Source organism: Dermochelys coriacea, chromosome 17, assembly GCF_009764565.3.
Source record: "Dermochelys coriacea isolate rDerCor1 chromosome 17, rDerCor1.pri.v4, whole genome shotgun sequence".
Lineage (NCBI taxonomy): Eukaryota > Metazoa > Chordata > Testudines > Dermochelyidae > Dermochelys > Dermochelys coriacea.
The window spans coordinates 5,682,633-5,697,506 of record NC_050084.1 but is presented as its reverse complement, the minus strand read 5'-3'; the positions used below and the strand labels follow the sequence as shown (position 1 = coordinate 5,697,506).

Sequence of the window (14,874 nt, the reverse complement as noted above, 5' to 3'; positions counted from 1 at the left end):
AGTTACTGAAAACAATGGCCAGGACAAAATAGTTCATATTTAAGTAAATTACTTACTCAAGTTGCCACCACTAGAAACTGAACTGAAACAGTTTTAAAAGTCTCATTTGCTTTCATCAGATTTGCTATTTACTCTCTTTTTCCTCAGTCTAGATCCCACCCAATGAAAAAGTCAGTTTCATTTTACTTTTAGGTACTCTAGGATCACCTGCAAAGTGTGAACGTCTGGTTTGATTAATGCAAAAAAAACTTACAGTAAGTTTTGAAGAAAGCTGTCATGAAGTGTTTCTGACTCAGATTTTGTAAAACATTACTTGCTATCAAAAAAAAAAAAAAAAAAATCTAGATTTCTGGCCAAACTGTTACTTGTCAGCATCCTTTTACTGTAAACCATCCTTTGCTTAATGTATACTTAGAGTAATACAAAACAGGTCTGAAACTTTCAAAACCAACAACATGAGACTCAAATATTCAACATGTTAAAGCATACATTTCCAAGAACCCGTCAAAATCCAAGAGCTTTATTTCCTCCAGTATGTCAGAACTTGTCTACACTTATTGTGCTGCTATAGCACTTAGTGAAGATGCTACTTATGACAACTGGAGAGCTTCTCTTGTTGGCATAGATACTCCACCATACCAAGAAGCCCTCCCATTGACATAGAGCTGTCTACACTAGAAGTTTGGTCAGTGTAAGTGAGTCGCTCGGGGTGTAGAAAATCCATAGTTATACCAACATTTGTTTATAGTGCAAACTAGAGCTCAGAAACAGCACCAATAGCCATAGTTGTTGTGACCCAAGCTACGAAGAGGATAAACAAATCAGGAAGATATTTTTAAACTATATTTAACATTCAGTAAACTTCTAAACACGTATTGAGAGAGAACTCAAAGTGTTTTAAGCAACAACAAACTACGCTTATCACAAATGAATTCATCCCGCACTTTGAATGACCATTTTAACATCCCTTTAATTATATGTAGAAAAAAAACAATTCTCAGCATGTGTGTAAATTTTCTTGCATTTATTTTCTTGTATCAGGATTTATGCATAAGCTTTAAAAAGCTTATTGCTCACCTTCCTTGTCCCCCCTCCCCGCAAAAAGAATTTCCTTTAAGGACAGTGGTGGGCAATCTGCAGCCCATCCAGGGTAATCCACTGGCAGGCCATGAGACAGTGTTTACATTGACCGTCCGCAGAACTGCGGCCACTGGGAGCTGTGGGCAGCCAAGCCTGCGGACAGTCAGTCAATGTAAACACTGTCTTGTGGCCCTCCAGCAGATTACCCTGACAGGCTGCAGGTTGCCCATCACTGCTTTGACAGCTCTCATTCAATAGCCCAGTCATAAATACAGACTGTATAAATCGAAGTTTTGCATTAAGCAAGTCACACATCGTACTGAAAACCTCAACTTAAATGGGGGGGGGGGAGGGAGAAAAGGAGGACTGTCAGCTGATGCAATAAAAAAATTGTAGTAAGCTTATCAAATACAATAAAGCCTTAAGCCAAGTGCTACAGTAAAAAAAAACCACACCACACCATATTCCAATATTAAATCAAAGCTTAATTTACATTAAGGGTTAAGTTTTGGAAGATACTGACCAATACTGGATTTAAAAAGTAAGAATTATCCAGTTGACTTGAGTGACAAAGAGTTCAAGATTCTACTACTATTAAATAAGTTGCAATAACCTCCTCTTGTCTGCCCCACTTCCTTCTGTCCTCTTCTCTTTTCCCCCCTCCGCTAAAGTTTCCTCCTGTTCTTTATCTCTCTGTACATGAAATAAGGCAGAAGATTTGAAACTAACTAGATTTTTATAAACATTTGTTAACTGTGTAATACAAATTGATTTATATTTTAAATGTTCATATTACATATAATCAAATCTTTCAACTATTAGTTAAGGTTAACACTTATGTATTATACATAGTTTATGTTCGTGGGGGGTTGTGTTTGTGTATATATATATTTTTTTAAAGTAAAACATTAATAGGGAAAGAAAAAATTACAATATATCATTCATTTCTTATGAAAATGGTAATTACTATGTATTACACAGAGTAGATGTTTCACATGTAAGAACAAGTTTAACTATGCCCAAATACAACATACCCATTAAAAACACATTTAACAACACTTTTTTCCTAGAAATAGGATTAAAGTGTATGTGTGTTCCACAGAACAGCCTCTGGGCATCCACACTGTTGGACAGTTTCCTTGACCGAGAACCAGTTCAGATATGAACTACAGTCCAAGATCACATTCTACTAAACTATATCATACCATACTTACTGTCACTATATTTGCAACAAAACACAAACTAGCCTTTTCTTTAGAAGTATTAAGTCTTTGCAAAAAAGTCTGAATGTAATGTGTATATTACATATAGTGTATTCATCAATGTTTTACCTTCCTTACCCATCCTCCAAGAGGAGAATAAAAGCAGAATATTTACACTTCTAGAACATATTGTGCTTGCTTATAGGGATTTTAAGATTGCTTCAGTCCTTTAACTTTTTCACGAAGATCAAGTTTAGCTTGTCAAGCCAGACATGGCAACATTGTGTTTTGACACTGTGCAGAACACACATATGCCACAATGAAGAGAAAACTGCAAGCAAGTATAAAATATAAACTGGGACATTTAGCCACATTAAAATTTAAAAAAAAAAATTTGTTAAGTTTGGAGAGTAATTATGTATACAGATGGATTTCACTTAACTTGGAGTTTTGACAAACACCCAATGATCAAGGAATTTTTCCCTGAATTTCTAAAGGTACATTCTGCATATGATATTCAGTCTGGAACAAGTAGATCACCACCCGAGCCGAAACTGCACATTTACAATGCCGTAGCAATTTTCACCTTACTCCACAGATGTAAAACATAGACCTTATTGCCAGCACAGCAAAGAGCTGGAAAGATTTAAATCAACAGCACCTTCAAGCTATTATGCATATCAAGTAGCAAGATACAAAACACAAATAAAGATGTTCTGTAAAGAGAATGTACATCAGCACTGAGCAATGCTTATTAGCAGAGTTTTGCTGGAATGGACATACCTCCACCTGGAGGACACCAAAATGCTTAAGACTATGTTGTACAGTAAACTTAATTGGCAAAAGCTTTAGAAGCAGGCAGAGGATGAGAATGTTTCAATGGTTAACAATAAATCTGACAGACACTCAGGCTCACTATATTGACATCTGGTGCAAAGTTTTGTAGTGTGACATTTATCAAACAGAAGAGTATACATCAAAAGCAAGCACTGCCAATGAAGTGAGTAAACCATTAGCGAAGTTTCAGAGTAGCAGCCATGTTAGTCTGTATCCGCAAAAAGAAAAGGAGGACATGTGGCACCTTAGAGACTAACAAATTTGAGCATAAGCTTTTGTGAGCTACAGCTCACTTCATCGGATGCATTCGGTGGAAAATACAGTGAGGAGATTTATATACACACACAGAGAACATGAAACAATGGGTTTTATCATACACACTAAGGAGAGTGATCACTTAAGATGAGCCATCACCAGCAGGAGCACGGGGGGGGGGGCGGGGGGAGGAAAACCTTTCATGGTGACAAGCAAGGTGGACCATTTCCAGCAGTTAACAAGAACGTCTGAGGAACAGTGGGGGGTGGGGTGGGGGCAAAAAATAACGTGGGGAAATAGTTTTACTTTGTGTAATGACTCCTCCACTTCCAGTCTCTATTCAAGCCTAAGTTAATTGTATCCAGTTTGCAAACTAATTCCAATTCAGCAGTCTCTCGTTGGAGTCTGGTTTTGAAGCTTTTTTGTTGAAGGATAGCCACTCTCAGGTCTGTAATAGAGTGACCGGAGAGACTGAAGTATTCTCCGACTGGTTTTTGGATGTTATAATTCTTGACGTCTGATTTGTGTCCATTCATTCTTTTACGTAGAGACTGTCCAGTTTGACCAATGTACATGGCAGAGGGGCATTGCTGGCACATGATGGCATATATCACATTGGTAGATGCGCAGGTGAACGAGCCTCCGATAGTGTGGCTGATGTGATTAGGCCCTATGATAGTGTCCCGAATAGATATGTGGACAGAGTTGGCAACGGGCTTTGTTGCAAGAATAGGTTCCTGGGTTAGTGGTTCTGTTGTGTGGTGTGCGGTCGCTGGTGAGTATTTGCTTCAGGTTGGGGGGCTGTCTGTAAGCAAGGACTGGCCTGTCTCCCAAGATCTGTGAGAGTGATGGGCCGTCCTTCAGAATAGGTTGTAGATCCTTGATGATGCGTTGGAGAGGTTTTAGTTGGGGGCTGAAGGTGATGGCTAGTGGCGTTCTGTTATTTTCTTTGTTGGGCCTGTCCTGTAGTAGGTGACTTCTGGGTACTCTTCTGGCTCTGTCAATCTGTTTCTTCACTTCAGCAGGTGGGTATTGTAGTTGTAGGAATGCATGATAGAGATCTTGTAGGTGTTTGTCTCTGTCTGAGGGGTTGGAGCAAATGCGGTTATATCGTAGCGCTTGGCTGTAGACAATGGATCGAGTGGTATGATCTGGATGAAAGCTAGAGGCATGTAAGTAGGAATAGCGGTCAGTAGGTTTCCGATATAGGGTGGTGTTTATGTGACCATCGCTTATTAGCGCCGTAGTGTCCAGGAAGTGGATCTCGTGTGGACTAGTCCAGGCTGTGGCTGATGGTGGGATGGAAATTGTTGATATCATGGTGGAATTCCTCAAGGGCTTCTTTTCCATGGGTCCAGATGATGAAGATGTCATCAATGTAGCGCAAGTAGAGTAGGGGCCTTAGGGGACGAGAGCCGAGGAAGCGTCGTTCTAAGTCAGCCAGAAAAATGTTGCCATATACTGTGGGGCCATGCAGGTACCCATTGCAGTGCCGCTGATTTGAAGGTATACATTGTCCTCAAATGTGAAATAGTTATGGGTGAGGACAAAGTCACAAAGTTCAGCCACCAGGTTAGCCGTGACATTATCAGGTATACTGTTCCTGACGGCTTGTAGTCCATCTTTGTGTGGAATGTTGGTGTAGAGGGCTTCTACATTCGTAGAGCTTGGCTGTAGACAACGAATCGTGTGGTGTGATCTGGATGAAAGCTAGAGGCATGTAGGTAGGAATAGCGGTCAGTAGCGAAGTGGTTCTCAAACTGTTTAGTGGACCACTTGCTAAGGAGCCTGTAGAACACTGGGTGGTCACATGATGTTGGCTCTTACACTGGTTTCTGTATTAGAAGCTAAAGATACCTTAGTACTTAACTGGTCCACATGATTTGGAAGTGGAGAGGAGAGGATCCATGAGACATACTGTTACAACATTGTCCCCATTATGAAAGTTGGAGAATCTCTGCACTATGCACTTCCCTGCCCAAGATACAGAAATATCTGCTGCCATTTGGAATCCACAATAGCTCAAGACTGCTTGTCATTTTTAACCTGAAGGACAAACAAATATGCATGCCTGCACACAGACTTCTGAAAAACTTTTAGATATCAACCATTACTTTTCCTTCTTATAGCTTGCACCTTCCCGTAAGTCTAATGCAGAGCCAAGACTAACATTAATTTATAAATTATTCCCCCACCAAAGCATGCTGGGAGCTGTACAAACAAACAAGAAGTCTAGCACAAAAAGGATGAAGTCAGTAAATATAGGGCCAAAAGTAGTGAAGCACATGCAAATTAAAAGGATATTTTTAGAAGTTAAAGATGAACTGGGGGAGGGGGGGGGAGGAAGAGAGAGTTCCACATTATACAGCTCACCATAATAAAAGGTGTAACTTACCAGCCAAAGGCACAATGGTGAATCCTTAAAATGTGGGTGAAAGTCTAAGTACAACTATTGCCTCAGAATTAGGTCTTGAGCACAATCTGGACCTGGGTGGGCAAACTATGACCCACATTCGGCCCATCAGGGCTTTGGATCGGCATGTGGGATTGCCCTGTGGTGCTGCAGGCCCCGTGCTGCTCACAGAAGCAGCCGGCACCATGTCTCTGAGGTCCGGGGGGCGGGGAGGAAGGGAGAAGAGGAAGGGCTCCATGCCTTGCCCTTGCCTCCAGGCACCGCCCCACACAGCTCCCATTGGCTGCAGTTCCGTTTCCAGCCAATGGGAGGTTCAGGGGAGATAACTGGAGACATGGCAAGGTCAATGCATGGAACCCTGTGCCCCCCTCACCCATGGGCCATGCAGGGATGTGGTGCCAGCCGCTTCCCAGAGCGGCGCGGCATGGCATGGCATGGGGCCAGGGCAGGTGGGCAGGCGAGCCTGCCCTGGCCCACACTGCTGCCACCCCAAGTAAGCGGCAGTAGGCCGGAGCCCAAACCCCTCCTGCACTCCGCCCCACAACTCCCTGCCCTGAGCCCCCTGCCTCCACCTTGCACCCCTCCTGCACCGCAACCCCCTGCCCTGAGCCCCCTGCCACACCACTCACCCCAACCCCCTGCCCTCAGCCCCAAGCCCCCTGCCACACCCCCCCTGCACCCATGCCATGAGCCCCCCCTGCACTCCACCCCCCCCATACACCCCCTCTCTGCCCCAATCCCTTGCCCTGATCCCATTCCGGCACACTGCACTCCCTCCTGCACCCCAACCCTGCATACAATTTCCCTACCCAGATGTGGCCCTCGGCCTAAAAAGTTTGCCCATCCCTGATCTGGACCGATACAACATTTAAAACCCAACATTACCAACTTCAACCCCCACATTTATATAGTCAGACACTTTGAAGAGCACAGAGAATGTGTAATACAACTATGGTTGCTCAAGCCAGCGAGATACTGTACTGAAGCATTCTGAACAAGCTTATGTAGTGGAGACGTCCTACTTTGAGCCTTGCAAGGAGGGATTTACTATGATCATGCCTCACTGTTGCTATAAGATGATACCATTACAAAAGTTGCCACAGGTACAGCAGATTAAATAGTTTTCCTGGAACATTTGATAAATGGCACTCTTAGAAAAGGTGTGACTGAAAGACATGAAAATTTTTAACCAGAGTCACCACCTCTGAATCAATCCCCTCATAAATTGGGGAAAACAAGGAGTAGAGCCCCTCACATCAACCACCTCTACCAGCAACAAGATTTATACCCAAGGCTCAATGTAGAGAGTTCAGATACAACCAGACGGCAAAATTATTCAAACGTTCTGCCAGCGCAGAGAATGAACTTCCACAGAGCAAGAGATATACAGTTGAATATTATATAAAAAAAAACATTGACACTTTAGTATGTTTAGACATTATCTTGCCAGGAGACCCTGTAGGTGATAAGAAAGATCCTTGAAGGATCCATATGTCATATCCCTCAGCAAATTGATCACCACCAAGAGCACTTCCAAAACATAAGCAAAGTCAAGCTACAACTCATGGCAAATCAATAGCTGCCAAGAAGTTTCACATGCCCAATGATTTATGGCCCCATAACAAGCAGTTTCAACTCCAAAGGGAGGCCAGAATCTAGACAGTTACTGCTATCCAAGCAGGACTGGAACTGAATAACTGCTGCCTTCTCAAATCACTTTCCCTAAAAGAGGATTGTTACTCAGCAATAAGCGGCATACTCTCTAGCATCAGGAGGATGTTTCTTAAACATAATGAGTTCCCCATCTCACCTTAAGGATGGTCAACACCATCAGTTTGCTAAACAACAGCATCGATAATGCCTGGTAATTCATTACAGCCACACTGTTTTCACCAAACAATATGAGCAAGAATCAGAACAGATAGCGGGCCTCCGCCTGGAAGCAATTTATCTTTTCCATGAACAGTGCAACAAGGATGGAGCAGAATGGATTAATTAAAAAAAAAAAACAAAAAAAAAAAACAAAAAAACCTGTCCGCTAACCAATAATTCATTGCTATGTCTATGGATGAGGCCAAGTAATATTGTTTGGGCTCAGTTATAACACACACACACACACACACACACACACACACACACACACACGTTTTTGCATAGAAAAAGAATAGGATTCAGGCAACGTCCCAGCTACCTCCTCCCCAATCTAGCTCTTCATTTCCTATAGATCACTTATGTAACTGCTTCTGGTTATAAGGATCCAAGCTGACTAGAACAGCTGATAATGGCTTTTGGAGGCTCTCTCCCCCAGCCCAGAAAAACTTCCTTGCTGGAATGAGAAGTCAGGCATGTTTAACCACCAGGAAGATCAAAGAGTCATGAGCTGTTAGCCTCGGAATCTGTGTAGAAACCAAACATCTCTTGTGCCAAAACTGGTATGGAATAGAACCTGTCCTGAAATGCAGACATCAATGGTCAAACATCCCCAACCCAAACAAATTAAATATCCAAAACAGACCCAAAGATAAGATTAAGCAAACAACCAATTCTGTACGAGCGCCTCACTAATTCTAGGTAAGACAACTCACGAGTTCACTTCCAGGAAGACATATGCCAGCCCATCTACGCTGAAGTCGCAAAGACAATATGTGAGCATCACAGACATTAGCTTAGGGAATTCAGCTGCAAGGTATCCCCCCCAAAGGCTGGTGGTATCTTACCGGGTTCCTCCCGATTACTACTTTAAGTTACCCATTAGTGATTTTAAAAAAAAAAAAAAAAAAAAAAAAAAAAAAAAAACACGCTAGATATTGACCAAATAAAATATATCACACTAAATACAGCAGACAAGTTTAGAAACTTGGGCTCAGTCCTATGTGGACCTGTGGTTTAACTTCATGCTCATGATTTAAAAAAAAAAAAAATCTAATATTCTTGTCTCACCCTATGCCATAGCGGACAACAACATACCAAAACTTACAGAGAAACTTCTACACAAGCATTGGTCTTTACTCAGGCGTACCCCAGGACAAAAACAACATGAAATCTAAGTTACATCTCACCATACAAAAGATGGTCCCTGCAGGTTGGGACAGAGGACATTCATAGAGCAAACTTACAGAAGCTGTAGTTGACTACTCCATAAGAGGAGTTTCCATTTCCAGGGTTGTCAGTAGTAGTAGCAGCAGTATTACAATTCCTGCTAACTCAAATACAATATCAGAAACATCTGTAATTTTAGTACTCGAGTCTTTTCCAGTACATGATATATTTTTGTTGCATAAAACATGAAGCTCCTTTTTATAAAGTTGCTGTTCATATGGAAATTCTACAGATTACAAGATTGTTTCAAATCAGATTGCTCAGCGACACTTCAACTTCATATTTGCTTTTTGGAATGTCCACAATTACACAGAGACTATTAACGTATTCTGGTTCTCTCAAGTACCATTTATTCATCCACCAGAAAAAGTTTCCCTGAAAAGTACTCACAGACTTCCATTTTTATCAAAAGCATTACATACCAAAACTAGACTTCATTTTATAATTCTGCAATATGAATGCTTTTCATTATTCTAAAGTCTACGTACAACAATATGTCTTCTTAATATTATGGTATAAAAAAATACGCATCTGTAAGCCTACTGGGGAGACTGTATACAAAAGGCAGTGGTTTAAAAATTAGCTCTCCAAGCAAAAACACAAAACAAGATTATATTAAAAAAAGCTGTGTGTTAGAAAATGAAATCATAAACCAAAATTTTCAAAATAAGATACCTAAAGTTAGGCACCAAAATCTAAATTTAAGACACCCAAGTAAGAATGGTCTGACTTTCACCATTAAAGGCGATGATGGCTTACACTTCTGACACTAACCTACTTTAACAGGCACTCAGCACTTCTGAAAGAAAACAAGAGAGTCTTAATACACAAGATTCTCAGGATTCCACGCACCCCGCTCCCTAAGGTGCCTTATTTAGGCACCTTTATTTTGAAAATTTCCAGAGACAACTCCATCTGGTTCCCTAACTTTTTTCCCCATACCTTAAAGATAGCATGGAGATTTAAGATACATTCTGATCACCTACAAATGAGGTTATACCAAACATTTTAAAAATATTAAATCATCTCACACCTAAGTCACTGCCACAGGGTCTTGCATTTCTTCGTTTTAGAGAGAAAATTCTATCCAAATTTGAGAGGCTCATTTTAGTTTTCAAAAAGCATAGGATAAAAAGGGCAAAAAGTTGCTTCTTGAATATCTAGCACCATTTCTCTCAGTAGAAACAGCCACCCTAAACACAGAGAGACACTCAACTGTATCAGTACACAACTCAAGACAGAAGTTCAGTTTTGATAAGATTCCACGATCATAGCAATTCGGTTTCCTGGGAGGCCCACACTATAAACTCAAGGTGATGGAAGTTGTAAGTCTGACATATCATTATAGAAAATAAACTGTAGGTCATTATCCATTGTAGTGTTTATAAAGTGGGAACTTTTTAAGTATGGAAGATAACAAAATCTAATCAGTCAACAAAGGGATGCTCAGTCCATTCTCTTTTACCTGAGAGGTCATGATGAATAAGATCAGTAAAGTTGGGGTCATCGCCCCACCAAAATATCCACAGCTCTCTGCGTCCAGGTCTCTGATCGCGCCGCCAAACACTCAGTACATCGGCTTTCAGACAGCGACTGAAGCTGCTCAAAATGGGATCCTCCTCTGTTACCGGAAAGAGAATTGGGGCAGATGTTGGACCCTGCCATACGTATCGTTTCCATTTAATCCCAGTTAAATCAGCCTGCGGAAGAGGAACAGAAAAAAAAAAAAAAAGTTAGGTGAAAAACATTTCGGAGAAACAAGGTTTACTAAATCCTGAAGTTACTTCTAGTTCCTTCACTAGAAGGAAGTTGCAAATAGGACTCTTAGCAAAAAGCTACCAGACATAAACCCTAGTTCTGTGATTTTAAAAAGGGAAAAGAAGAGAAAAAAATAATCCACAATCCTATGCTTTTAACCAAAATTTACCAAAAACATTTCTTAAGTGTATTGTACTCTGTTGAATGTGAGGATGAGGAAGACAGCTTATATCCTAAACTATGACCTGCACATTGCTTTACCTCTATCTTTAAATAACTGTTGCAAGTATTAATACCAGAAGCAAAGTTGCAATAAAATTGACCAAGTTCTTAAATGTTTGCACTATTGTTGTAGCTGTTTTGGTCTACGCAGAGGAGACCTGAAGAAGAGCTCTGTGTAGCTCGAAAGCTTGTCTCTTTCGCCAGTAGAAGTTGGTCCAGTAAAAGATACTACCTCACCCACCTTGTCTCCCCAACTTGTTAAAGTTAGCAAAGACCTGATAAAACAAAAAAAGAGGTGAACAGCAACCATTAATGAAATTGTTTTCCCAACTATTTTAACTGTAGTTATAGACTAATCATATATCTTAGCAAACACTTTTTTCCTTAGCCTAGATGTTATGCATGTATGCTCCCTCTGTCCATTTTAAAATTACACAGAGCTTTCAGGAACACTGTATATAATAGCTCTACCTTCAGCAAACACCCTTAACTACTACAGTGCTTTGAAAGATCTACCTGTAACAACAGAATTCCTTATTTTAGAGAGAGGGAATACATCAAGTTGCAACTTTTCAAGTGCACCCAATATACCCAAATGCCATCATATTCTCCCCTTCTCCTACTCCCAAAATTAAAATTTAAGTTATTTTTCTGCAAAAAACTGCATTTAACTCAAGTTATTATCCTGTTAGCCACAACAATTTGTTTTGCTCTATATCTTCCTATTAGCACAGGTAATCTCTATTCTTGAACTACTGTTTACAAAGCAACACTGTACCAAAGAGATCAAGGTTTAAACCCTGACCACTTCTTAAATGGAAGAGTGACTCGAGATGCATGACAGGAGGTGCCAAATAGATTCAGTCTCATAAATGAGCATATACAAGGAGTTCCTTGCACTAGCTAACACTATCCCCCCTTCTCCCACATGGTTCTAATCTCTCCTCTTCCCCCAGATATGACACAACAATTAAGATTATTGCACAGTGTATCTAATAGGGTAGCCTCCACCACTGCCGTAGGAAGATGAGGCTTCAGACTCAGTGTTGCTAAGGAATTTGCAACAGTTGGTACTTCTGAAAGACTTACAAGATGTTGCTCATACTAAGCTGCAGACCTGATGCAGCCTTCATACTGGTATCCTGCAGACATGCTCAAACTGCCCAGATTCCCCTCCCCCAAAATATACACCAGCAAGAAAAGCCAGACAGAGGTTTTACTTAAAACAGCCTCCATAATAATAAATACCAGTCAACCTGATTAATTTGTATTTAAAGAAAAATGAAGCAGGTCAGCAATCCCCATAGCCACAAAAAAGTGCACCATATTCCAATCCAAATCAAATTGGCTTTAAGAGCTGTCAAAAGTGAAGATTAACTGTTTAATGGTTAAAAAAAATAAGGATGTGAAATGGTGCACAACACAAGTGTAGGACAGCATGCGCCTTTGCACAAAAAAAAATCATCAAAACCAGTTTAAGAGAAAAATGATAGACAAAAGAAAGCAAGGAAAACGGGAGGATTTAGTTGAAATTTTTCTGGGGCATCACTATAGCGGGAGAGGAAGCAGAGAAAGTTTGCCTGAGGAAAGGGGAGTAGTGCAGCTACATACCACCTCCTGCCAGGACTAAAATAAAGATGTGAGAAGGTATAGCTAAAAAGATTAATAGAGAGCAGAAAAAGTTGGGGAGAAGGAAACAGAAGGGGAAAGCCAAGTGTTGGGGTAATACTGGCCAGAAAAGACAAGAGAAGGCGGGAGGGACAGTATTACACAGGCAATGATGGGGGGGGGGGGACAGAGGGACACAGAAAAGCTGGCTGGTTCCAGGCAAGGCCTACTCTGAGGACTCATCCAGCAGAAGCTATGCTAAAAATGGCTGCTTTGCTTCCACTACCCCTTCCACCCCCCCCCGCCCCCCCCCAAAAAGCCACCACACCTCTTTCCCTGTGAGCGGCGTGTCTGCAGCTGGTGGACACTTACCAGACAGAATAGGTTGGAATGGCAATCCTCCAGGCTGGCCCCGTTCGGCACGAAGCAGGAACTCATCCTCACAGCCACAACCCACACGCCATTATCCCACAGCCTCCGACAAGAAAGAAAGAGACAGACAGAGCGAGCCGGGGAGGGAGACACAGAAGGAAAGGGGGGGGGGGGGGAAGGAGGTTACACACGCACCAATACTACAGTTAAATAAGGGATTTTACACAAACAGGAGCGGGGGGGGGGGGGGAGCCGTGAAAAGTGCGCAAAAGAATCAGAACCTTCCCTCCTCTTCTGCCAAAACAGGAGGGCAAAGACAACAACAAGGAAGGGGAGAAAAGAGGGAAAGGGTCAATAATCCAACGATGGGAGATTAAGATACACAATCCTCCTTGCTGCTCTTGTCCACACAATTGAAAACCAAGGGGAGAGAAGAGGGTAGCGGATCCGGCAAGGGGCCAGGAGTGGGGTAATTAATCCAATGGGGCAGGAGGTAAAATGGGTTCGCGACCCTCACTCTTATCTCAGTCGCCAAACGAGGGAGTTGAGGAATAAATAATCCAGCGGGGCAATTAATCCAGCAACCTCCCTGCTCTTCCACTTGTTTCTTATTCGCCAGATGAGAGGGGCAAAGAGGGGAATGACTGGGGCTGAGTGGTTGTGGGTCGATAAGAGTCCGAGGGGAAGAGAGTAAAGCGGGGGTGTCAGATTCTTCTCCCCCTCAAAATATATTCCAAATAAATTAAAAATTAGATCAGACAAAAACTTCAGGCGTCAGAAATCAAGTAAGTTTTAAGAATTCCCACGGGTGGGGTAAAATTCTCCCGGGGTGTCCCCCAAAATCCGCCGGGGGGGGGGGGGGGTTCTTGAGTGAGAAGGGGACCCCGAACGCCCCCTCAGCAGCAGCCCAGCGAGGTATGTTTTCTTGTGAGCATAACCCCCCCCCAAAAAAATCCTCTTATCTGAAGGGTGAAACCCAAATAGTCTCCGTTGTGCGTAAAGATTCTTCGCTGGGGGGGCGGAAGAGAAAACCTCTGGTCGACCCTCACCGTCTCCTCGGCGGGGAGATCTTCTCCAGGGGGTGAGCCCCAGTTTTTTCAGAGAGGCCGATGGATCCCACGAAGTCTCTCGTCAGCAGGGGCCTACCCCAAAGTTGAGCCGAACCCCACCAAATCCCCACCGATGGGTGGATCTCCGACCCCCACCAAGTTGCCGCGGCCGGGGGGGTTCCCTCCGCCGATGCGAACCCCGCAAAACGTCAGATGGAGAGGTCTCTTGTGAGGGGGGCTGAACCCCACGATCTCCCTAGCGAGGGAGGGACCGCGGGGTCTCTTCGGGGGAGGGCCCTCCCAAGGGGCGGGCTGAACCCCGAATCCTCTCAACTGGGGAACCTCCGGGGACGGGGGGCGAACCCGCAGATCTCCCCAGGTAGGGGCCGATCCCCACTCGCTCCGGCCCCGCCGCCAAGCGCGGAGACAGAGGGACGCGGGTGCCGCGGTCGGTGCCCCGAAGCCCCCGCTAGCGGGCCTCCTCTCTCAGCGGTGCCTCTGTCGGCGGCTGCCCGGCCGCGGCATCCTGAGCGCCCGGCTGCCGTCAGCGGGTCGCCCCCATGTCGCGTCCCGGCCGGGGGGGGGGGGTGGGAGAGGGGATTCTTCTCCCGTCTAATTCCGAGCCCCTTTTTCTTTAATGGCGGCCACAGGGACGAGAGTCCGGCCCCCTTCCACGTCCTGATTGGTCGCCGCCGCGTCACGTGGCCTTGAGCAACGATGGCCGCCGTCGAGGTTCAGGGGAAAAGGCTGCAGTGGCGCAGCCCGGCCATTAGGGTCTCCGGCAGCGCTAGGGAGCGGGGAAAGTGGGGCTCGCCGCTCGTTGAAAGACTGCCATCTAGTGGGGCTTTGAGGGGCGGCGCAGTGGGGGGAGCTGCACGTTTGAAATTAATTTAAACATCAAACTCCTGGTTCGAATCCCACTTTACCACAAGGCCTCACATTTCACACAGGATTGAAAAAAGAAAAGGAGTACTTGTGG

General features: G+C 43.5%; 1 protein-coding gene across 1 annotated transcript in view; it reads right to left on the bottom strand.

Moving 5' to 3' along the window:
* Positions 1-14,588, bottom strand: part of MED13 (mediator complex subunit 13) — an 80,489-nt gene extending 65,901 nt beyond the window's left edge. Inside the window, exons 1-2 of the mRNA XM_038375559.2 lie at positions 12,847-14,588; positions 10,352-10,586 (exon numbers count right to left, since the gene is read on the bottom strand). Of these exons, the coding sequence (XP_038231487.1) occupies positions 10,352-10,586; positions 12,847-12,912 (301 nt within the window). The 5' untranslated portion in view covers positions 12,913-14,588. The remainder of the gene's footprint in view (positions 1-10,351; positions 10,587-12,846) is intronic.
* Between the last annotated feature and the right edge of the window lie 286 nt (positions 14,589-14,874).